This window comes from Manis javanica, chromosome 5, assembly GCF_040802235.1.
Source record: "Manis javanica isolate MJ-LG chromosome 5, MJ_LKY, whole genome shotgun sequence".
Lineage (NCBI taxonomy): Eukaryota > Metazoa > Chordata > Mammalia > Pholidota > Manidae > Manis > Manis javanica.
The window spans coordinates 102,502,036-102,528,633 of record NC_133160.1 but is presented as its reverse complement, the minus strand read 5'-3'; the positions used below and the strand labels follow the sequence as shown (position 1 = coordinate 102,528,633).

The 26,598-nt window shown below is 34.1% G+C and overlaps 1 protein-coding gene across 7 annotated transcripts in view; it reads right to left on the bottom strand.

Annotated features, from left to right (window-relative positions):
- Positions 1-139: 139 nt before the first annotated feature.
- Positions 140-26,598, bottom strand: part of KLHL8 (kelch like family member 8) — a 67,033-nt gene continuing 40,574 nt past the window's right edge. For 4 of the 7 annotated variants that reach the window (XM_073237327.1, XM_073237328.1, XM_037021156.2 and 1 more), the window contains 9 exons: positions 26,111-26,475; positions 16,687-17,235; positions 15,281-15,467; positions 11,890-12,033; positions 10,837-10,948; positions 6,125-6,293; positions 5,777-5,936; positions 3,106-3,307; positions 140-2,869 (listed from right to left, as the gene is read on the bottom strand). In XM_073237327.1, coding sequence (XP_073093428.1) covers positions 2,746-2,869; positions 3,106-3,307; positions 5,777-5,936; positions 6,125-6,293; positions 10,837-10,948; positions 11,890-12,033; positions 15,281-15,467; positions 16,687-17,235; positions 26,111-26,323 — 1,860 coding nt within the window. In that variant the 5' untranslated portion in view covers positions 26,324-26,475 and the 3' untranslated portion in view covers positions 140-2,745. The remainder of the gene's footprint in view (positions 2,870-3,105; positions 3,308-5,776; positions 5,937-6,124; positions 6,294-10,836; positions 10,949-11,889; positions 12,034-15,280; positions 15,468-16,686; positions 17,236-26,110; positions 26,476-26,598) is intronic. The other 3 variants (XM_037021157.2, XM_037021159.2, XM_037021160.2) reach the window with 3 other exon arrangements.

Genomic DNA, 26,598 nt, shown 5'->3' with positions numbered 1-26,598 from the left:
GCTGATTAAGTGGAACAGTGGAAAAGGAAACAAAATTCTCAAGTTTACCATTTTCAAGAACAGCTTATCTCTTATCAGGGCATGTTTAATATTATACGTTTAAAATTCATTTGGGAATTAAGAGAATAAACAATACCCCTTACAGGGTATATACAAAGTTTATTCAAACATTTAAAATAATCAATTAGTTACACAGAATACAGTGAAATTTGTCAAAAACAATATTAAGCAATTTGTTTTTAAAGTGGTAGTACAGTACAGGAAAGTAGTGGCTTTAATGATACAAAAGCACCTAGAAATATTTCTTGAAGAAATACTAAGCAAATTCTCACATTTTCTTTCTTCCATTTACAATTTCAACATTTAGCTCTATGTTGTATCACTTTTTGGTATTCCTATTAACATCTGAGAGTAAAGTGACAGGCCTCACAATTAAGTAAGCAACCATCTTTGATCATTTCATCTTTATTCCTATGAATATCTGTCATCTTTCAATTGCCTGATTCCCATTTCATATCTCAAAGAATGTGTTTTTAATAGAGACTGTGCATACTGATTCCACTATTTATCTTTTCATACCACTGCCAGGTCCTTCAAGGCTATGCTACTGACTATCCATACAAAATATAACAGCCAAGTGTTCCCTTTACCTCACTTTACTTCCCTTTTGAGTAGTTAGTTCTATTTTACAGGTAAGCAGGGTACCAACTTAGTATGTTAGATGACTACCATATAGTAAAAAACAGAAATGGAAATATCTTGATATTCCTTAACTCTCTACAAAGGCAGTAATAAGTTAAAGAAATAACATTTAAGTAATCTTAGACCCGAGATCACATCCCCTCCCTGACAAAAATAAATACAACAAACATACTGGCAGTCATAGCCAGACAAGCATTATAATACAAGAACTCCATTAGCCATGAGAAATAAACAGTTGGTGCCAGGTTCTGAGACTTTTTTCCATATGAAGCCCATTGTTTACAGTCAGTCCAGTGGATGCTGCAGAGTTAAATGCTTTGGGGATTGACTGAAATATAAAGTTATACCAGAGAACACTGATTCAGGTTCAGCAGTGACTTACAAATTTGCCCATAAGCTGACAGTAACAAACAGTATAATTCAGATACTTTTAAGTCTGCTTCATGAAAGACCGTTATCTGATGGCCTGGACCCCCTTACACAATTTTTTCCTCTTCTTTTGGTCTGCTATACCAATAGACACCAGCATCTGTAATGTGGCTTTTGCCCTACTGTACTGACAAGCCAGGTTAACTTGAATGAGGACCATCAGAGGTTTAGGCAATGGACTTCCGGGCTGGGTGGCAGGGGGCAGCGTGAACCAGATGACTGACCAGCAGGAAGCACTAAATTCTAAAGCATGATTAAAGGAACAATTAGGAAGGCCTACAAGAGAAGTACCAAACTGCATTCCAAATACAAAACAGAGTATTTTAATACGCTTCATAAATGTTTATAAAAATATTTACATATAATGAATTGGCCATTTTATAATGCTGGTTAAAACCATGAAGAACTGTGAAATCAGTAGATGTATCATTATCATGGCTCCAAATGAACGTGTAGAAATAGTTTCAGTTAAAGTCAATGAACATACTGGAGAGCACTAACTATAAGAGGAAAAACAGTCATTTCAATCTTCTTGGTGTCTTTTTTTACCAACAGTATCTTTTACTGGTAACGATGGGCTTGAACTAATCAGTAAACTATATAAAGGATTTTTGTAAATGGATTCATTTTCTGATAATAAATAAACCCATATTCAGTACAGTTAGAAAAACCAGGATGGTGGCAAACAGCAAAATAAAAAGATAATAGATCTTGGGTTCAAATCAAATAATTAAAGAAGAGAAACATCTTTTCAGACTCCTCTCAATAGGAAGTTATGTAATCACCGTCGCTCCTCAAGGGCACTCAACTGGGCACTAGAATAACATCAGTTCTAAAGCCTTCTCTTCTAATATTTCCTCTGGTTCAGTTTTTGCTTATTATGAAACAAATCCTTTTTTACATGAGATGAAAGAATAAAGGTATAGATTTATTCAGATGAAATTAGTTCAGCTAGATCTTTTGGCATCCTAACAATTCAAACTGACATTAAGGGCTGCTTCCAGCACTCCTATAAGCTTCCAGAAATGCAGCCAAGTGGCTCTCAGAAAGATAAAACATTTTTCTACTTCCGTAAATATCCAAGAAATTGAAAAATCAACCCCTAGATAAAAAAGCAAGGCATAAATTCATCAGCACCAAGTAGAAACCATATTCAAAAGGAGCAGCTCTCTCATGTGTCCTGATACCACTGTTGATGAATGGATTCTAATCTCTAGAAAAAACCTACCGCCCAGGGTTAACACCTTTAGGCAAAAAAAAGGTAAAAGCTCAGCAAAGAACTCCATTTTACATTTTGATTCATCCAAATTTTTTTAAAAGGGGGATTTCATGGTTTTGGCACTACCTTAAACATTTTTTGGAGGAGGTATGGTTTCAGGTCAGACGGTTTTCCTTCCCTAGTCCATTATTTGCTGAAGTAGGAAGTATCAATTAACTTTATTACTAATAATTTTTTAGCTATCATTCCAGTGTTGCACTTAGTCACGATACAACAGTTTATATTTAAGACTCTAGTAGTAGTTAAAACTTTTCGTAAGTGATCTTAGGAAATTCTGTTTGTCTTTCTTGCCCATCACATACAACTAAATTATTGGTGGTTGGCGGGAACTCAGGTCACATACAGTCAACCACATTACTGGATCCATGACCTACATCTCGAATTTGGCTAGTTAAACAGGCACATACAGCTACTCCTGCTCCAGCTCTGCAGTGAGACACAGATCCAACAAGCTCCCACCTGGAAAGAGAGGTAAGGAAGTATGTTACCTTAATACAGGCATGGCTTACTTTACTCAAAGTACCAACCAAAGACCAAAACTTCCCATCACAGGAAAACAGCAAGCTTCCTGATGGATAAAGATATCCTAATGTTTGTTATTAACAACTGCATCTAGCAGCATTTTAGCATTAGCCCTCTGGAGTAACCCGTTACTGGAAAATCCCGTTAAAGCATAGAGAAAACATGAAAATTACCTATTCAGCACTGGATCAAATGCTTCTACTGTATTTAAATATGCATTGCCGTTATGACCACCAACTGCAAAGATCTTGCCCATGACAGTTGCGATCCCCACTCCACCCCGGGGAGTGGTTAGTGCTGCCACATAATCCCATTTGTTGCTTCGAGGGTCATACCGCTCAACTGAATTCAGAGGAGAATTATCATCAAAACCACCTATATTAAGAAAGATTTTTAAAGTCGCATTATATTTCACAGAAATCATGTATTAAATCTCAATTCAAAAGCTACAACTCAATCTTTTAAACACATTTTAGAAAAAAGATAAAATCAGGAAAAAAATTGGCCCTAATAACTTATTTATTACCACTACCAACTCCTATTATACATTTCCTATGATTCAAGATAATTTGAGTATTTTACCTCAATACTGGGATTAAAAACCTAAAAGTGGAAAAAACTGGAGTCTCATATTTAAGAAGCTAATTTAAGAGAAAACAGAAAACAAAAACACTCACACAAACATTCTTAATTTGTCATTAGCCTTCTAGGGGTAAGCGAGATCACACTGAGACTCCTTCTCTGTGTAGACTGCATACTTTAAACAGTAGGAGGGCTTGAGAAATGAATAAACTACACTAAAGCATTTGACTCATTTATATATGGTAAAGTTTTGTTTCCCTTAATATGGTAACTGCCCATTACAGAGATGGTAGACTATGAATTCCCACCAATTTTTTGCTAAAACTGCATCTTCATGTTACATATTCTAGATGATGACAGTCTTCTTTACAGATCATTCTAACACTGTACATTCCTGAGGGTTAAAATATATAGACAGTTATTTTAACAGAGCTCTTTCCTTTAAAAATAAATGTGTCTCTTCTTAGGCTTCATAGCTTTCTTTCATGACTAAGCCAAGTTTCCTGAGGACAGAAAGTGCTGATACTACCATCATTTTAGAAACAAGATCAGTAAGAAAAAAAACTGACAGTCAACTTCTCCAATAGGTTTAAATTTATTAAGTCAACTTAACTGAGATAAAATTCACCAATTTCATGTGCATAATCTATGAATTTTGAGAAATGTATACAATAGTGTCATTTCCACTACAACAAAGATAAAAAACATTTTCTCACTATTATAAAGGGTTTAGTTTGAATTACTGCTCATGCTAATGTAGAAGATTAATTTTTTAACAGTTATATTTTTCATAGCCTTCTTTCTTACTGGCTTCCTATCATTTCCCTATACATTTATAATAAAGAATTTAAAGCAGAGGAATAGAAAAGGCAGGATGCAATTAGCTACATATAGTTACCTTCAAAGTTCTCTTACTCAAATCAGTTGTATCTTCTTAAAGTAGGACTTGAATGACCTAGAGATGTTTTTTTTTAAATGTTCAACAAAAGTCCATTTTGTTTTCACCATCTGTTCTAACTATAAGGGCCTAGAGGATTTAACAAGGAACAGCAACAATGATACTCCTGTTCACATATAACACATGTCAATTCCTATGCTATGTAGGTAGCTGCAAGAGGTGGCAGTGATGTAAGACCTTTGGTTCTCACAGACCCAAGTACAAATTCCAGCTGTATCACTTGTAGGCATGTGGCAATTAGTATATTATTCACTGTGAGTCTCTACCTCACAGAGCTGTGAAAATCAGGCAAGATCTAAAGGTAAATGATGTTAGTTTCTTCTTTAATACACACAAGCAGTGGAGGATTCAGCACTGCTTCTATTTCTTGCAAATATTTAAATGCTAACAAGGCAACATTTAATCCCACTCTCTTATCAAGAACTAAGTTATATAACACCAGACAACTTACATCAACGTAAGTGTGACATGCTAGTGCCCACCTCTCTGAACTTATTTCCTCCTCTGTAAAGTAAAGGATTACTAATCACAATATAGTGACCTATCTTTGGGGTAACTACAAAGTACTAGATTAAGTTTGAGATTCTTAATGTATATTATCTCTAATCTTAAAACAATTCTAAAAAATAAGCATTATTATTTCCATTTCATAGTCCTTTAAAGCTTTACTACTGGAAGTGTGTTGAGAGGACACGTAGTAGCATCCATTATCACCTGGAAGCCATAGAAATACAAAATCTAGGTCCCTCCCTTGAAGTTTAACAATGTTTCCAGATTATTCATATGAATATTAAAGTTTTCAGAAAGCATTACCCTGTGGTTCCTTCCAAGTCTGCAATTCATTAAGTCAAAAGCAATATACAGATGCCAATGGCCATTATGCCTATGAAATATATACACATTTGTTTAACATAGTTAACATTTCCCTTGAAATAAAGATGAAAAAACATGTCTTAGATCTTTAAAGATTTATTTTATTGTACCAAAACACATTCAAATTGTGTGCTTATATTTAAAATATACATATCTTATTTAAATGTGATCCCCTTATATATACCCAACTGCATAAATTGGGCCTCCTGGTAAACTTGCTGCTACTAGTAAAATTATGGAGGTAGAAGTTTTAAACATGAAAGATGAAGAGGTAAACAAAAAAAGCATGAATATGAACCTTAAGAATTCAAAGCAAATTTTAGGACTCATTCCAGTTGAGCCTAAATGCAATATAATTTGTATAATTGTGCTGTTTTATTACAATGTCATTGTATATCCTGTAATAAATTAGAGAAATACTATCCACTCACCAACAACATATAAGCAACCATGGAGCTCACTAATTCCATTGCCTGCTCTTCGTTGACCCATTTCTTTGACTTCTATCCACTTATCCAGATGTGGATCATACCTCTCCACACTAGATAAAGAAGCTACTCCATCATTGCCACCTACTGCATAAACATGGTTCTAGATAAAGAAAAAATAAAAACATGGCATTATAATTTGAATTGATTTTTATGCTGTTCTAATAATAGACCAGAATGTACAACAAACCAGTCATTAACTGCATATTAGTGATATGAATATACCAGACTTTATTTGGTTAGGGATATGATGTAATGCAATCCAATGAACAAGGTGCCACATAAACTTACCGCTAGGGCCACAGAGCCAACTCCTCCACGGGGAGTATTCATTGGTGCCACTGTACTCCACTGATCAGATTCTATGTCGTATCTCTCCACATCATTGAAGCAAGTGTTGTCATCTAACCCTCCAATTGCATAAATTGGGCCTCCTAAGGAGGCCAAGGCAATTCCTCGCCTACAAAGACAACAGAACACACTTTAACATTTAGGTCTGTTTCCAGAAAAAAGGTTGCAAAACAATTGTGCCAGACTAAGTCATTCATCATATTAAACTTTAATGTGGTCTTGATCCCATTATTTTTATATTTATCAAAGCTTCTGAATAGAGGGCTACAGGTTTGCCAAACTGCAACTTCACATGATGGATCAGTGGCCTCTGGAGTTTTATAATGCACAGCCTAATTTCTTTGAAAATAAAGCAATGACTTACAAAATACTGCAATCATAAAAATTTTGAGTGTGTACTCTCTAAAACATAAAGGTGTTACTTCACTGCAGAAGTAAATGTGCCTAGTATTTCTTCCTCCCCTCCACATTCCAAACAGAGGTTACTCTAAACTCAAATGAAATAAAATAAAACCCAATAAAATACTATTAATGGAGTCTAAAAGTTCAATTAGTAGAATACACATTCCATAACTGAGAGATTAATGAATTGACAGAGATGGTTTGCTACAGAGGTCAGAAGTCAATCTCATTTCTAAAGTCACATAATTGCAGAGCACATTTTGATGCAGGGTTTCATTTTACCACACAAAGGAACATAAACTTTTATATTACAAGCTTTATATTACATTGCTTTACTTCTGAACAGCATTTATTTCTCTTTATGAAAAGGAGACTTAGCTAATTAACTCACTATAATGGTGACAATAAAAAAATGTCTATCAGTACCTTAAAAAACATTCCAAGCAATCAAAAGTTGAACTATTTTAAAACTATTATGTCACTGACTTGGTATGTACTCTGAATAAAGTGTATTTTATAAACCTACTACCTTGCTTCTTCATCTGTAACTCATTTGAGAAAGGAGTACATATAGCTGATATATTAATGAGTTAACACAGGCAAAGCATTTAGAACAGTGACTAGCGCGTATTTAATGCTATGTATTAGCTATTGTTATTATGGAGAGAGCAGCTGCTTTACTCAGATTCTAACTCTAAGTCTACCAAAGAGTATCCTAGGAAAGAATTCTTAAGGGTAATGTCATTCATTTTCAGTCTCCTTAATCTCTTTTGAGAAAAAAGCAATGACTTACAAAATACTATGGTTATAAAAATATTGAGTGTGCATTTGTGGAGTATAATGAAGCAAAACTGAAGGAACAAAACAACAGCAGACTCACAAACGCCAAGAAGGGACTAGTAGTTACAAAAGAGTGGGGGGGGGGGAGGGTAGATGGGGAGGGAGGGAGAAGGGGATTGAGGGGTATTATGATTAATACACATGGTGTAGGGGGGATCATGGGGAAGACAGTGTAGCACAGAGAAGACAAGTAGTGATGCTGTGGCATCTTACTACAGTGATGGACAGTGACTGCAATGGGGTATGAGGGGGACTTGATAATATGGGTAAATGTAGTAACTACATTGTTTTTCACGTGAAACCTTCATAAGAGTGTATATCAATAATTCCTTAATAAAAAATAAAAATAAAATATACTGAGCATGAAAAAGAGCCTCAGTAAATTCAGAAAGATTGAAATTTTATCAATCAGCTTCTCAGACCACAAAGATATGAAACCAGAAGTGAATTATGCAAAGAAAACAAAAAAGCCCACAAATGCATGGAGGCCCATGGTCATAAATAATCAATGGATCAATGACCAAATAAAAAAGAGATCAAGCAATAAATAGAGATGAATGAAAACAACAACTCAACACCCCAACTTCTGTGAGAAACAGTGAAGGCAATTCTAAGAGGAAAGTATATAGCAATACAGGCTTATCTCAAGAAAGAACAATCCCAAATCAATTCTATCAATAACCTAAATGACCTTGGAAACAGATTCTTCCCCAGAGCCTCAAGGTAAGAGACTAGCCCAGCCTACACCTTGATTTTGGCCTTGTGAGACCAGAGTGCAAACCCCAGTCAAACCTATTCAACTTCTGATCAACAGACTAGAGAAAATAATTCTAAAATTCATATGGAACCACCAAAGACCCCGAATAGCCAAAGCAATCCTAAGAAGGAAGAATAAAGCTGGGGGGATTATGTTCCCCAACTTCAAGCTCTACTACAAAGCCACAGTAATCAAGACAATTGGTACTGGCACAAGAACACACACATAGACCAATGGAACAGACTAGAGAGCCCTGATATAAACCCAAGTATATATGGTCAATTAATATACGACAAAGGAGCCATGAACATATAATGAGGAAATGACAGTCTCTTCAACAGATGGTGCTGGCAAAACTGGACAGCTACATGCAAGAGGAGGAAACTGGATCACTGTCTAACCCCATACACAAAAGTAAATTCAAAATGGATCAAAGACCTGAATGTAAGTCATGAAACCATAAAACTCTTAGAAGATGACATAGGCACAAATCTCCTGAATATAAACATGAGCAACTTCTTCAGAATGCATCTCCGTGAGCAGGGGAAACAAAAGCAAAAACGAACACAAGGGACTACATCAAACTTAAAAGCTTCTGTACAGCAAAGGATACCATCAACAGAACAAAAAGGCATCCTACAGTATGGGAGAATATATTTGTAAATGACATATCCAACAAGGGGTTAACATCCAAAATATGTAAAGAACTCACACACCTCAACAACCAAAAAGCAAATAATCTGATTAAAAAATGGGCAGAGGATGTGAAGAGACAATTCTCCAAAGAATACATTCAGATGGCCAACAGACACATGAAAAGATGCTCCACATCACTAATTATCAGGGAAATGCAAATAAAAACCACAATGAGATATCATCTCACACCAGTACACCAGTTAGGATGGCCAGTATCAAAAAGAGTAAGAACAACAAATGCTGGTGAGGATGTGGAGAAAGGGGAACCCTCCTACACTGTTGGTGGGAATGTAAGCTAATTCAACCATTGTGGAAAGCAATATGGAGGTTCCTCAAAAAACTAAAAATAGAAATACCATTTGACCCGGGAATTCCACTCCTAGGAATTTACCCAAAAAATATAATTTCTCAGATTCAAAAAAGACATATGCATCCCTATGTTTATTGCAGCACTATTTACAATAGCTAAGATATGGGAGCAACCTAAGTGTCCATCAGTAGATGAATGGATAAAGAAAATGGGGTACATATACACAATGGAATACTATTCAGCCATAAGAAAGAAACAAATTCTGCCATTTACAGCAACATGGATGGAGCTGGAGGATATTATGCCTAGTGAAATAAGCCAGGCAGAGAAAGACAAGTACCAGATCATTTCCCTCATTTGTGGAGTATAACAATGAAGCAAAAGTGAAGAAACAAAACAGCAGCGGACTCACAGACTCCAAGAAGGGACTGGCGGTTACCAAAGAGGAGGAGTGGAGGAGAGCAGGTGGGGAGGGAGGGAGAAGGGAATTAAGGGGTATTATGATTGGCACACATGGTGTGGGGGGGATCAGGGGGAAGACACTGTAGCACAGAGAAGGCAAATAGTGACTCTATGGCATCTTACTACACTGATGGGCAGTGACTACAATGGGGTATGGGGGGACACGATAACAGGGGTGAATGTAGTAACCACATTGTTTTTTCATGTGAAACCTTCATAAGAGTGTATATCAATACCTTAATCAAATAAATAAAATAAATTAATAAATAAATAAAATACATATGCTTTAGTCCTAAAGCCAGTATCTTATCTGGTAAGGAAACTCCAGAGACATTTCCACTAAGATCAAGAAACAAGACAAAAAACACCTGTTATATCTGCTAGTATTCACATCATAGATTAATACATTTATATATAATAATATATATTAATATAATAATCTAACAATATTATAATCCAATACAATTATTAGCTGATTAGGTTAGATTATCTGCCAACACACTTAAACAAGAAAAACCAATTAGAAGTGTAAGAGATGTGTGGTAAAATAGGTAAAAGTTGAATAAGGTCTATAGATTAAGAGTATTGTATAAATGTCAGTTTCCTGGTTTCAGTAACTGTACTGTGGTGGTGTACAATGTCAACATTCTGGGAGCTGCTAGAAGGGTAAACAGCAGGATTTATCTCAGCACTATTGACCTTTGGAGTCAGAGAGTTATTTGCGTGGAGGCCTTTCTTGGGTCTTAGAGGATCTTTACCAGAATCTTTGGCCTCTCCCAACTAGATGTCAGCAACAACTCTCACAACCTTCCTGCCCTAAACTGTGACAACCAAAAATGTCTCCAGATATCACCAAGTGTTCCACACAGGGAACAAAATCATTTTCAGTTGAAAACTACTGGCACACAGCAACTCTACTATTTTTACAACTTAGTTGAAAAAAAAAAGCAGTTCTTAAGGTTTAAGTGAAATCTGACAGTCATACAACCATCATATTGTCAAGTAGGATCCATTTTTCTCAAGAAAATATGAAAAGTTATAATAAAGCATCACATTGGCCACTTTGACAAGATGTGTTTAAAAGGTATTTAAAGTTTCTAAAAAATTTTAAAAATAAAAAATTAGCCCTTTCAATTATAGGAAGCTTTATTTTCCTCCAAGTCAAAAGTTTCCATGCTGATTTACCTCTTCGTGTTCATTGATGCCTTCATCATCCATTTATTAGTGAGAGGATCAAACATCTCCATGCTACCTAAATGTTCATTTCCATCATGTCCACCCACTGCATACACTTTGCCTGCCAAAAGATAAGTATTTTCATTTGATTCCAAATAAGTTAATAATGTTATTTATATATAATCAACATATTAATAAGAATAGCATGAAAAATTAATTTTTGACTATTCTTCTGTTCAACATATGATCAATCTCATTTCAGTAGCCAAATGAAAAAATATAAGCTTGTATTTAATAAAATGCTTGGAACATGCTGTTCTACAATGTTATTTAAATGCATCAATATTATCCCTCCCTTAAGGCTTCCCAACTTTTTATTACTTAGTAGATGAAATCACTAATCATGCTTTTAAAGAATGTTTAATAAAGAAAATATAAAACTCAATACAATATGAAATAAATGAGGCAAAACTTTAAAAAATTTAAATGAATAAAAATACACACAGAATTACCAGAAAGATTACATACCAAAATGTTAACTGTGACTATTTCTGGGTGTTTGGGCTACAGATGATTTTTATTTTTTATTAAAATGTTTTCACATTTTCCTAAAAAAAATTTACATTTTTATAATCAGAAAAAAGAAAGTGATTTTTTACAAGTCTCCTCACAGTTTACCCATGGTTCTGCAATTAATTATTTTCAGTCACCTGTACAAAAAATCTCATTTCAATAATTAGGTACAGAAAAAAATTGATATATATATTTGGGTTCAATAAACATTTTTCTTAATCTTGATTCATTTGCAAATATAACCCAGAATAGTTTTACTCTTAAACTCTCTTCTCCCCGATACTCATCTTCTATTAAGCACCTATGTAGGAGAGATTGTACACTGAACATCTATGGGCATTAAGCAAATAATAATCACAACCCAAATATTTTACTGATATACTTAAATATCTTATAATTTAGCAATTAACAAAAGAAATTTTCAAAGTTCAAATATTTAAAAAGAGTATTATCATTACAGGATATGATTTAAGAAAATAGTGAACCCACCTTCCACCGAGATTACACCCACATGTCGCCTTCGACTATTCATTTCTGGTCCAAAAAACCAACTGTTTTTGTTGATGGAATAGCATTCAATACTGCGAAAGGGGTCACCAGATCCACCTCGACCACCTACACAAAACAGCACACCTAAAGGTAAAGCCACAAAACAGATCAAAATCACAACTTCCTGGTTTTTGCTTTTTTAGTGTGTAACAAATCTTTAGAATATCAAAATTTTGATAAACAAGAAAAAATATGAGTTATTTGGATAGAACTCAATGTCATTATGTTGTAAGAAATCTAATTTTCACCCCTTCACTGAATTTCTTCTAAGACTAGGGTACATCAGCTGCCTCTGCCAACATCCTACAGCATTGCTTAGATCTTCACCCACTCTGTAAAAGTGCTCTTGCTAAGATCATAACAAATGCAATAAACTCTTAAGTTTATTTCTTACTGAACACAAGGGCAACATTTGATACTGACCACCCTGTTTTTTTGCAAAATTCCTTACTCTCCTGATTTCCATAATATCAAAAGTTTCCTTTTGTCTCCAATCACTTTTCTCCTATGTTTTCCATGTTTCACCCTTAGCCTACTTCTCACATACTTCATGCTCACACAGAAGTTCATTTCTTGATTTTAAGTTCCATATGTATCATAATGTTTACTAATCTATATCTCGAAGCCACATTTCCACTTGATGTCCCAAAGGCACCTCAAACCATGTTCAAAAGGATCTCCCTTCCTCACGTACCTAAATAACCTCTTCCTTCCCTGAGGTGTCCTTTCTCTCCCTCCCTATTCCAACTGTCACTGCCTTTAGGTCAGGCCCTCAGTTACCCAAGTACTGCAGAATCCTGTCTTATCAGTCTTTCTGCTTTCAGCATGTCAACAGAGTAATCTAATAAAAAGTCTCATTCAACAGTTTTCCATTTTCTACATCAGTTCTTAAAATCTTCAGTAAGTGCCAATAAATTACACATTTAAAAATGGTTAAAATGGCACTTCTTATGTTATATATATTTTATTACAACTTCTAAAAAATCAAAAGCTAGTAGAAGGCATAAAACACAGACTGATGGGCCTGATCCCCAGAGTTTCTGATTCAGTAGGTCTGGGGTAGGTCCAAGACTCTAACAAGTTCCCAAGTGGGTGCTTATGCTGCTTGTCCAGGGGCCACCACTCCCTCACACCCTGAGAACCACTGCCCTACAAGATAAAGCCCTAGCACAGCACAAAGGCCTTACAATGTCCAATCTGATTTTCTCCCTCTCTTTTTTTAAACTTCATGCTCCTGCAATAGTGTGTAGTGCTCATCTTCAAAGTTCCAATAGCAACTTTCAGTAACTATCATTCAACTCAGAGTACTGAAATGATTTACTATGCTGATAAACGTCACCAGAGTCTGAGATAGGTTAAGACTGTGTGCTAAGTAATTATGCACTAATAAGGGCTGGCACAGTGCTTGGCATGTACTAGGCATTCAATACATGTAAAATGAACTGACTACTCCTTTCCCTAATTGATATCAAGAAAAACATCTGTTTATTATTCAAAACTAAGACTGGGGTTTAATTTCTCTGTAAAATCTTTTCTGACCCTTCTAAGGTAAAAATAACCACTCTTTCTTTGTGCTTCCCACTACACCTTCATTCACATGTCTATTTACCTAGATGAGATTGCAAGTTCTCTCAAAATAGGACTGGCTATATTCTATTTGTGTTTGCATTTCTAATGCCTAACCCAGAATCTAGCTAGTGGTCAGCACTTAACAGCTGCTGAGTGACTGCATAAATGAGTGGCCAGATTCCTTGTGCTATCTTTTCCAACTAATCCAGTATCTTAAGGTAGAGAAACTTAAAGTTGAAAGAGACTTTACAGATGATGCAGTCCAAATCACACCTAAGTAAACTGAGACCTTCAGAAATTAAGAAATCTACCTCAAATTACACATTTAATGGCATAGCTGGAATTATAATCCCAGAATCTAATCCCAATCATTGATTAGGTTTTAAGTGGACACTAGTAACTTGGCTATATACAGGTTACCTAGGAACACGGCATGGAAGAAAAAACAACTAAAAATGAAATAAGAAGTTCAGGATGCAAATCCTGTTTTCTCTGTGTGGCCTCAGGTATACTTTTAACCCTGTGATTCTCAGCTCCTGATCCTTAAAATGGAGTAACATCATCTATTTCATAATAAGGATTAATCCTTCACTAAAACCCACTTCATAAACTTCCTGAAATCATGTTAAGAGATCATGTATATGAGCGTACAGTACATGTCTGGCATATAATCTAGGTGACCAAGATGTTGTTCGAATTTAAATCTGAATTTGAAGAAGAATTTCATTAAATACCTTGACTTCCTGAAACAGGATTCACAACTAAAAAAACTACACTTCAAAAAATGTAATTCTTGACATCAACCTATAAAAAAAGAATAAATAAGCAGCCCTTTTCGCATTAAACTATTTAGAAGAACTACTTCATAAGCAGATCTATGATATCCAAACTTTCTTCCTACTACCTAAAGAACATCCCGCTATTCATAATGAAGCATTGCCTTTTGTTTTTCTTAGGCTATTCCACTGATATCTCTTTCTTTGATAACTGTATCCTTTATTTGATAACTAACCCATTAGGTAGCGAGCAGCACATGCAGAGGAAGTCTGCTGCCTCAGAGTTCAGAGTACTGCTATTTCAATTCCTGGATCTTTTTTATTTCCCTTCATCCCTCAAATCTATTCTTTGTATTTATGAAGAGTAATATTAAGTGGACATGAATTATTGTGGCAAAGGTGAAATGGCATGCCTCCTCAAACACAAGACCTTTAGATTCTTAAAGCCTAGTAACATGGTCTGTTACACAAATGTTAGATGTATTTAGTGCCTTTCTTTTGATTTAATAAAATGCAAAACAAGTATTTCAACATGTAATATGTCAAACTCCATACTTGGTACTAGGGATACAAACCTAAATGAGATACTTACAGGTTTTCTGAAGAGCTCAAAACATGTCAAATAAAATTCAGTGCCACATAGTAAAATAAAACAAGTTCAAACAAAGTGCTCTAAAAGCATAAAAAAGAAAGGAACTAATTCTGCTTAGAGGAATTAGGAAGACCTCAAAAAAGGGATATTTCAGCAGGCTCTTCAGAGTGTATAGCACTCATTATGGCTTTTTGAAAAAATTGGCTTATTGGTAAGACTGTGAATCAAGGTACAGTAAGAATTCATATATAACCTTTTATATTTTTTTGCCAATTACTACTTTAAGATAATCAGAAACAAGTCATTTTACACTTAAGTTTAGGCATTCATAACTAAGCCTCAAATAGGAAAAAGATCCTTCTAACAGAGTTGATAAAATGAGTAATTTAATTACCAGCAGTATGCTTCCTTGGGGTAGTCCGAATGGAGTATTCAAAGTCAGGTACTGCTCTGCTACTCAAGTGAAGGTGGTAATTTCTTGCTTCATCCAATAAATCTCTACATTTTAGATTTTGCTTGACAATTTGTTCTTTTGCCACAACACCCATAAGAAAATCAACTGGCAACAGCGGCAAGCGGACCTAAGGTCATAAATAGTTACAGATGCAGAATTTAAGTTGTGATTGGGCAGCTCATTCTCTGCTTGATGCCCTCTTTTTGAAACTCATTTACTTCATAAAGCCTTTCTAACATGTGAATAATGTTCAATGAGCCAAGTTCTAAAGCAATTTCAGAAATGTCTCTTTAAATTATTGGTCTGCACTGATGAAGTCAGATCATATGTTAAACATATTCTCCTCTTTGAAACACAAGATTTAAGTAGGCTGGATAAAATAATTCAATTGTCTTTTATTCAAGTTACTTCCGAAAATGGTTTTGTCATCATTACAAGGCCCCTTGCAGCTAAGAAAAAGGCACATTCAAAACAAAATTGCCATCCTTTGTTCTTTTGACTTTTAAAGGTAAGACTGAACATGCGGAAACGTGATTTATTTCATAAACATTCATATTTGAAACAAGCAGTAAAACCTTCCAAAGTAACGGATCTGAAGAAACCACCATCTAACTCAGGAAGCACCCCCTCTTACATACAGGGGTGCACCATTCTTCTCTTAAGGACACACTGATTTTCTAGTAGATTAGGGGAATGATCAAACCAGGTAATGCAATTTTTAGTTTAAAGCACACAAACATACACAAAAGTAAGATATAGCTGTAAGATAATAAAACTTTATTTTTGTTGAACTTATTTTCAAAGTAATTATGAGGTCTATTTATTATCTCCACAGCCAAGTCCCTGTTAACCATACAAAATAAATATTTTACAGAGACATTTCTGAGGTTACAAAAGTAAAACTGTGGTGAGGCAAGAAAATGGGAAGTGATGTCTTATAGTTCTTTCCAAAATAAATCTATATGTATTAATAAATGTACTTTCATTAGCAAAATAATTCACTAAAATTTAGAAACTTCATTATAAAACAAGTTATAAATTAATTTGGAGCTGTTTCCTCAGAACCATTTTCTATTAACATAGACAAAAACATTGATTACTACTATCTGAAATTTTAAACATTAAGGCTCAATCACAGAAAATGGTATTTCTAATTCAAATGTAACAATTCAGACTTATTCTCAAATAGTATAGTGAGTAAACAGGAAAGTAAGAGTCAAAACCATTTTCACATTGTATTACATCAATGATTACTACATTTCTTTGGACAATCTATACCTCTCACGATAAATGAAACATGCTGATATGCTTCTGTATCACTTCATGACATCTATTTCTGCCCCTACCTGTGCAAGTGTTTCATCCAACCACTTGGAATGATGCTGAGGATTGGCAAGAAGCCACTTGATGGCTGCACTATAGACCTGCTTTTCATTCTCAATATTTAGATCACTGGAGGACAAAAGCTTACGGAGATGCTGGGGTGACACACTTACAAAGTCTTCACACTCCACTACTTCAGTAAAATGCTCACAGGCATACTGATCTGCCATGTCCATTAGATCTATTCGATTGTGACTTTCAGCAAACGCTCTTACTGCCAGGCAATTGGAAGGATGAAAATGTAACTTCATGTATTCACAGCAAGCCTTAGCCACCAGTTCAACCTGTAGGATACAGGCTGCATACAAGAGAGGCTGGACATTGTCAACAGTCAAAGTGAGCCGTGAAGAATAAACAAACTTTACCAAATCTTCTATTGCATCCCCATCAAAATCTCTGATCTCAATCAGTGTTTGCTTGGCTTCAGCCATTTCAGAGAGAAACATGGCTTTGAAGTAGGGAATAACACAAGCCAAAACAAGTTTGTGACAAGGGATTAGCTTTGAGCCAACCTGTTCAAAACAAACAAACAAAAGGAGACAGTTTAATATCAAAGTCACTTTTAGATCAGTATAGGGCTTGCGTTGTAGTAGGGGCAAAAACTCCAGACAAATTTAGAATATTTGTTTTAAGAATGTAATCCTTTGGCCATTTACTTTCAATCTAGGAAATTTTCTTCCAAATTAGTTGTTTATCTTTTATATATGTATCTATAATGTATATACAGCAAACTATGATTTCTTTCAGTATCTCATACTTCAGGAATATTTTCTGTTTTAATGAGAATAACAGCAAACATTGTCTAGCACTGTATGTCAGGAACTTAATTTTTTTGGTCTAAGAGTCCCATAAAATTTTCTTCCCCATTTTATTGACACAATTGATATATAACATTGTATGAATTTAATGTATACAACAATGATTTGAAATGTGTATATAGTTGACCCTTGAACAATATGGGGGTTAGCGACACAACTGTTTACTGTAAGCCTTACCAATTACATATGGTTGATCAACACATATTTTGTAGTTATATGCGCTGTACACTGTATTTTAAAGTAAGCTGGAGAAAAGAAAATGTTTTTTCAAAAAAGTGTTTTGTCATAAATCTCAAAAATAAAGCACAGACTAAATAAATCTATATTTAGTAGTATCTACTGCGGAGATACTAGTAGATTGCTTTCAACAGCTTACCGTTAAAACCGCCACAGTAGTGAACTTCACTGTATCTTTGTTCACATTCTCTGCTGAAACTTTTTATAAATTCTTAAAAACAGAAATTCTGCTTCAAAAGATAAGTAAAATTTGGATATATTGCTGAGTTATCCCTTTCTAATCTACCTACAATGTTTGTGCCATATTCTGAGTGTTAAGAAGTATCTGTCAACTGAAAATACCTGTTTCAGTTCATCTTTCACTAATATGGTTGAATCATTCGTAAATCTTGGGCTGTTTATATTCTTTTATGATTTTTTCTGACTTTTCATATTTATTTGTAAGAGCTCAGGCATTTAGAATATTAGTCATTTGTCATATATATTTCAAGCCTTTTTATAGTGTGTTTTAAGTTTTATTCACCCCCTGTAGGTGTTTATATAATCAAATCAATCTTTTACTTTATTTCTGCCTTAGGTGTTAGGCATAAAATGGAAATCATTTCCATCTGGAAGTTTTGGGTTCTGAGCAGATTATCTTCCTTTTAACAAAGTACACTTAACCCAGTTTTCCCAGAATTTTATTTCACATAGTCAATGACTACAATAGGAGTGTTTTAACAATTTTCCTGTTTTCATATAGCATTTGACTATATAATACACTTATGACTGTATCTCATTATTTGGGAACTAATTTTAAAATGAGAACTTATTTTAAAAAAAGGCCTGAGGAGTAATGGTCTTGCTTATAAATGCACCTCACCCAACTTTTTCACTAATGTGGAAGACTGAGTATCACTTACTTCAACAAGCACAAGATGTTCATTTCTGTCAGTTATACTATATTTAATTTTTTAAAAGAATTTACAAGGCAGGATTTAAATTTTATTGAGAATCAAACGATAACCTAGACTAAAGCAGAAAATTTGGCATGTTTTCAAATTCACGTTAGCCCTAAAATAGGATGTGAAATCTAATAGTAAAAATTTTTTCAAGAGCCTAAAAACATCCTTTTTTTTGATTGTCTACACATGCCACAGCTGAGATTTAGTTTCTATGCAATTATTAAATCTCATATGACATACACCTGCTCAAACTTGCAAACACTCTATTACATAACAGTGCTCTAAAATAGTGCTACAACTTCCAAATAAACATTTTAACACTGCTTTTTCATCCAAGCTGTACAAATTAATGGCCTGCAAATTACTTTCATGTTGCTTATAAGGCTCTTTCCCTCTATAACTCTATTTCAATTTCTTGATTCAAATAAACTAACATGTGGATATTTAATACACACAATCACACCCCTATGTGCCCTTTTACATTAAATACCCATGTTAACTTTAAAAAGATCTTTGAACCATGTGTATTAAATAGGAACATTAAAAAATTTGGCTTTTTATACATTAATTATCCTCTGACACTATACAGTCTCATTATATTCTTGAAAGTTTATTTCTACATTTTCTTTTCTAGTGCATAAAAACAATTTTCAATTAATAAAGCATTTTGTCAGAAATCTAGAAATGAGGGAAATCAATCTAAAACTAGGTATTTGAAGTTAGATGAAAAATATACAAATATAATCTAAAATCATATAAATAAGTATTTAAGTATGTGTCCTTGATAATCCAAATCTTCTAATTTCCATTCTTTTTTTTTATTAAGGTATCATTGATATAGTCTTATGCTCAGGTTTCACATAAGCAACACTGCAGTTACTACATTCCCCCCTATTCTCAAGCCCCCACCACATACCCCATTACAGACACTGTCCATCAGCGTAGTAAGATGCTATAGAGTCACTAATTGTCTTCTCTGTACTATACTGCCTTCCCCATGCCCCCCTATATTATGTGTGCTAATCATAATAGCCTTTAATCCCCTTCTCCCTCCCTCCCCACCCACCCTCCCCAACTCCTTTTCCTTTGGTAACTGCTAGTCCATTCTTGGGTTCTGTGAGTCTGCTGCTGTTTTGTTCCTTCAGTTTTTTCTTTGTTCTTGTACTCCACAGATGAGTGAAATCATTTGGTACTTGTCTTTCTCCACCTGGCTTATTTCACTGAGCATAATACACTCTAGCTCCATCCATGTTGCTACAAATGGTAGGATTTTTCTTTTCATGGCTGAATAATATTCCACTGTGTATATGTACCACATCTTCTTTATCCACTGATCTACCAATGGACACTTAGATTGCTTCCATTTCTTGGCTATTGTAAATAGCACTGCATTAAACAGGGGTACATATGTCTTTTTGAATCTGAGAACTAGTTTTCTTCAGGTAAATTCCTAAGAGTGGAATTCATGGGTCAAATGGTATTTCTATTTTTAGTTTTCTGAGGAACCTCCATATTGCTTTCCACAATGGTTGAATTGATTTACATTCCCACTAACAGTGCAGGAGGGTTTTCCTTTCTCTGCATCCTTGCCAGCACTTGTTGTTGCTTGTCTTTTGGATGTTGGCCATCCTAACTGGTGTGAGGTGATATTTCATTGTGGTTTTAATTTGCATTTCTTTGATGATTAGCAATGTGGAGCATTCTTCTTTGAAAAAGTGTTCAGATTCTCTGCCCATTTTTTAATCAGGTTATTTGCTTTTTGGATGTTGAGGCATGTAGCTCTTTATATATTTTTACATTCTTTTTTATTAGATCAGTGAACATACGAATAATTTAAGATGCTCAGGGGAAAAAAATGTCAAATTCAAACTTAGTAGTGAAATATGTAGAGTATCACCATTAATAAAATGATCCCTTATTTTAAAAAAAGAAAAAAAACTTGAACCAGAAACCACTAATCAAAACTTTTGAGTAATTTTCTACAGATTAGTCAACAGGAATCAAAACACAAGACAGGCTTTGGACTGGCAAAGCAGTTCCTTTCATGTGGGGATGCAGTGGGGTGGTGGGGGAAGAGGGACAGTGGTAGGTTCAGTTCACAGGGAGAATCAAGCATCCTTAATTTTTTGTTGCTAATTCAACATTTACGTCCAACCAGAAAAACTGTATGACAAACTGAGTGGAATTGTGTTTGCAAACAATAAATGATCTGCTGAAATTATGAGGTAAAATGAACTAAAAATGACATAAAAACATTAAACAAAGGACATTAAAAATTTCATTAACATAATCAGTTCTGACTTAAGTGAATCTACCCTGACTAAATCCATATACAATGTGTAAAACTGAGAAAGCACAGACAAATATGAGAGAAAAAGTTTGCAATTCAACAAATACTTTGAACCTGTTGGCATATGTCCTTCCAGTTTTTTCTATGCATTTTTAAACATAATTGAGATTGCCCTGAACTTTATCATTTTTTTCTAAAAACTTTTGTAACTTTCATGTTTATTGGCTGTATGCAATCCTATACAGTGGATGTAACAGTTTATTTAACCATTCTGATAGTAGCCATTTACATAAATTTTTGTTTTTTTGAAATTCAAACAGCTTAGAGCAAAAGGGCTTTTTCAGCATTTTGGAATATTTCCTTGAGATAAAATATGGAAAGCAGAATTAATGAATCAAAAAATACTTTTACATCTTGATACTGCCAAATTGTTCACAAAAAACAATGAACCAATTTATATAACCACCAGAAATGTTCATTAAAATTCCAAAATGCCAATAAATGTTTTAAATATTCAGTATGTTGATAAGTGAACAATTTTTAAAATTGATTTAATTTGCTTCTTGGCTATTTTGAATAGTTTTTAAAAATGTGGCTGCTCTGTAAACTATTTTGTGAACTAGTTCTTACATAGGTGTGAGAAACACACTCACTGGTCCAAACTTAGTAAGTGGACACGAAGACTGTGGTAGGTAAAACTGTAATATTTCCAGAATATCTCACCTGACTTTAGTGCATCTATATATCAAGAGGCACTCAAGGGTGGAGAGAAGTATGGTTTTAGTGCATTTGCATCATTCCTCAGGGGTGCAGAGAAGTTCATCTCCTTATCAATGGGTAATTAATTACCTGGGCAACGGAGGGCTGATCTATACCTGAGAGGTGAGGGGAGGGCCGGTTTTGCTTCTGCTGGAGTAGGAAAGAGAGAAGGCCCCGGACTGCAGTTTGTAAGCAATAAACAGATTTTAAACTTTATTTCTCCCTTTGACAGATTTTGGCATTTAGAGGTATTTTGCCCCGAGATTTCCTTTCCCTGGACTTACAAAGAGAACAGCAGAGCAAGGCTTTAATGACAGTCTTGCAAAATTGGGTATATGGTGTGCAGCCACACCTGGGGCCCTTGGGGCAAATAATTTATTCCCTAGCACACGAGTCCCTCCCCTGGTTCCTCATTGGCTGAGTACTACAGGGTTCACATTCTTTCCCGGAGGTCGCCTAATCCAGTTATATCCATATTAGGCTTTCCCTTATATTTGTCTTAATTCTATTGGTAGGTTTAAAACTTCTTTCTCTTCTCAAACAGGTATAGCCAGGTCCTTATCAATTCCCCCTCTCTAACCCCACTCTCAGCCTGATCAGTTTCCTGGCACATTTTCTACATGTGGTCCTTTAATACCTTACTGTTCAAATGTTTAACCTCCTGGTGGGAATAAATCACATTTAGGTTTTATGCTTTTTCTAACAATAGGTTTACTTCATTTCTAAGTATTAACTTTAAAATCCCATTATACACAGATAGTTGAGTCATTTATGAACATACTAAAAATTTATAAAACATTAAAATAAAAACTAAAGTATATTAATTTGAAGTGTTTATAACTATGCCTCTTAACAGTAACTCAAGCCAAGTATTTGAGACCTACATTGATATAAAAGTTTAGAAAACACACAGTGGATCAAAAATAAAGGCTGGAAGGAGAAAAATAATCTATATAGCCAAGTCTGCTTTTATGTATATTTATAACATAATTTATAATTTTTTTGTTTAATCCCTTATAATTTTGCCCATTTAACTCAACTGACCATTCTTTTCAATAACTCACCAATTTTATTCAGTTTTAGTAGCCCAGATAATGTTTTATTGCCAAGATCAAGAAGGGGTTAGATGTGTAAAACTCAAGATAATGTCTTGGCTTAAAGTGAATTACCACATCATAATGTCTGGCCACATTCAGTCGTCTACAATCATACTAATTTTACTACATTTATTCTTAAAACCTGCACAATGGAAAAAATAATTTAGATAGCATTTAGAGGATCAAATAAACAAGGATCTAAAGATATAAATATTTACCCTTTCTTATGAGCAACACGAAAAATTATTGATTTGGTAGTTGATTAGATTGAATTAACGGTGATCATTTTATTAGACTGTTTAACAGAATGGTTAAGTGATAAACATAGGATCACTATTCCTCTATTATTTCCTTTTTGTTAGATTATGTCCATTTTCTGGTCAGGAGATATCTATTACATTTATAAAGGTGATAATTTTATCATTTCTATTTCTTAGAATTATTCTATTATAATGTAGTTCACATATTCTGTTCCCCTGCAATCTTTCGGAGCACTTATTTTTACCTGGTCAGTTGGAAGTTTTGAAAGCAAATATAGCACTTAAAACCTTGGAAGTATTTAAAGCCAAATGATATGAACAAAACATATTCAGTGGTGGCAACAAGTAGTGATATCAGGGATTGCCCTCTTCTAATAATTGCTATTACTCCCTTCAAGTAAAATTAACTATGATCTTGAATAAGAACAATGACATTTCCTCAAACTATGTAAATAAAGCATGAATAAAAACATCTTTGTAAATGATACTCTTTTGATCTGTAACATATAATCTAAGCATTATGAGTGCTACACAATACCCGGAAAGACAAAATCACCCCACCCTTTCCCCCAGTGAAATTGTTGCCTTTAAGAAGCTTCCCCAATACAAAATTTTAGAGTTACTACAGGAGGTACTACTTAAAAGTATTTTCACTAATAAATATAATAATATAAAACAAGTTTTACCTCTCTCTGGAATGACCTCAAAATAACATAATCTTCTATGTAAAGCCTTTATGATCACCTCTCAGACATAATGAATAGATCCTCTATTATGCTACCATAAAAACACCTCAAAAATGGCAACTACTGAACTGTATTATAGTTAGCTATGTATGTGCCTACCTCTGGCTAAATTTCAAACATCATCAAGACAAGGAAAGAATACATTATTCTAATTTATTTATGCTTTCCATGTACTAGAGTAAGACCTAGGAAATATTTGATAAATGGATATATTTGTTGTTTTTAATATAGGTAGTCACCTTGGAATTTAAAAATGGGCTAATGACTTTTTATATAAACAATAAAACAATTTTGATAACTGCCTTTCTAAAATGTTTATCCTAACAGCAATAACAATGAAATGAATCAAACTAATAAAATACAGAGATGAATTTACATAGAATAATCATGGATATATGAATATAAAAAGCAATTGTATGTTGAACAGAGCATTATAAATTATCTATAATCCTACTTGGTTTAGTGGTTCTATGATAAATAAATTCTGAAAGTTAAACATTGAATTGGAATAAAGAAACAAATCTGATAACTGACTTGCTAACAGATTAAGTTGCAATACTTTCTGATGATCAGAAATAGAATATACCACAGCAGAATTGTCTGATACCTTTAGAACAATAATAGCACATACGTATAATGATCCTAACAACCAATACTCATTATTATTTTCTACACACATATGTAAGGACTTTAAATGTTATCAGTTCACTTATTCCTCACAAAAGCCAAATCATCACCCCAATTTAACAGTTGAGAAAATAAAAGTGATAGCCATTTTAAATTAGTGAAGTGTTTCTCATTCCTAAATAATCTGTCACTGCTTCAAACACAGTATTCTTAGTTTTCCACCACTGACTCCTCCAAAGTTTTTATTTCAACTTATTGCTTAAGTTATACAATGAACAAAAATTATGAGTTATCACTTGCCGTGTATCCTTAATTTTTGCTTTAAGTTTATACATAGTAATTTGTAAAAATTATTCTAAAATATAATTATAACACAAATAATGTTCTATTTAATTGTTTTCCATTTATATAGTGATATGCTGAGTTGAGAATTGGTTAAGTTCAAATACTTTGTTTTGCATTATTTATTTTTGCCAATATTTATGTAGAACAATTGTGTGAAACTAAACATAATATACAGTATGGATCAAAGAGCTTAAGTGTTCCTTTGTTAAAATATATACATGGATAAATTTCACACAGAGCTAGCAGAATTATACAATGGTTTTCTTTTCAATATCTTATGACCTAGAAATATGTGAGGACACTAAGAGTTTAAGGAAAGAGAATACAGGTCACTTACTCACAATGTAACACTATACTCTTGGACATTTTGGGACTGAAACTCAAAGCTTATGCATTCAGTTTATGGACTTTTGCTACATATCACCTGATCTGATTCTCCAAGTATGCCCTCAATTCCCATGACCCTGAGCTCTAAGAACTTGTCCAATCAGGAGCAGAAAGCAAAATGTAAGGGACCCCAGAGCAGCAAACATGTGGAAAATGCAGCAGGGATGCATTTGAACCACTAGAAAATATGTAGTATTACATGGAGACATAAGAATAGTAAGAAAGTACTTTAAATGACTAGAGAGAAACACAGGATTTTCCACACTGTTTTATCACTTTTCCAATTTTATTAAAACTGTCTTTTGTAGAACAACATAATCCTTTAGACCACAGACTTAAGGTTTACTAAAGACTTTTTAATCCAAGCCTAAATAGCCTACCTTACTGTCAGGTCCAGATAATTTCACCTAACAGGCAACAGTACTGAAGTAGAGATTAAATTATCAGACTAGGAACATACAGTAAAGCACTACTGCATCTAAGTAAACAATGAAGAATTCCTGGTTTCTAAACTTTATCAAGAAAAAGTGAATACATCAGGATTTTTAATATTCATAAGTGAAAAGCTTCTCTGGTCAACAGCAATTTACTAATTAACTAATGGTAACTACTTGTTGTTTTAATGTTCCAAAACTCTCAGAAGTTAAATTATGAAATGATGAATATTGCCATTTAATTGGAAACATAATTCATTTTAATTTAACCTCTTTACTTATCCTCCCTTCTATCCCTTCCTCTTCAATGAAAAGGACTAACATCATTTTTACTATACTAAAAAAGTACAGCACCAAATATTTGCCTTGTGTGTTGCAGAAACCCTCATTTTTCATAATACACTGAGGAGCTTGAGAAAAGTAAGAAAAAAAGAGAGTCTTACCTTTAGTGTGATATCACAGAGCTCTCCATTTTCATAAAACTGAAGAAGAGAACCATGAAAATCTTTCCACGCTTCATTTGCTTCAAAGATAAAGGAGTCTTCTCCATCACCATCACAAACTGGAGATCTGGTCTTTGCTTGCTGGTACTGAGGCCTTTTCCCCTTTGTGAAGTGATTCCTAGCTTGTTTTGCATTCATAGGTTCTGAAGCCATTTGCAACACTCTTCTTTCAGTATAGCTCTCTTTCAAACATTTCCTTTACTCTTTTTTAAGGGTGGTGAGAAGGCAGATATGGTAGACACAGACCACTAAATTTCAGGCATTTTTCAACACCCACTCAACTGCCATTATCTGGTTTGTTGAGACTGAAAAATTAACAACATACACATAAAAACAAACCAAAAGAAAAAAATCATTAATAGTTCTAGTTAACTGATATTATCTATGTAGAATGACCACATAAATCATTATTGAAGAAGATAGGATTA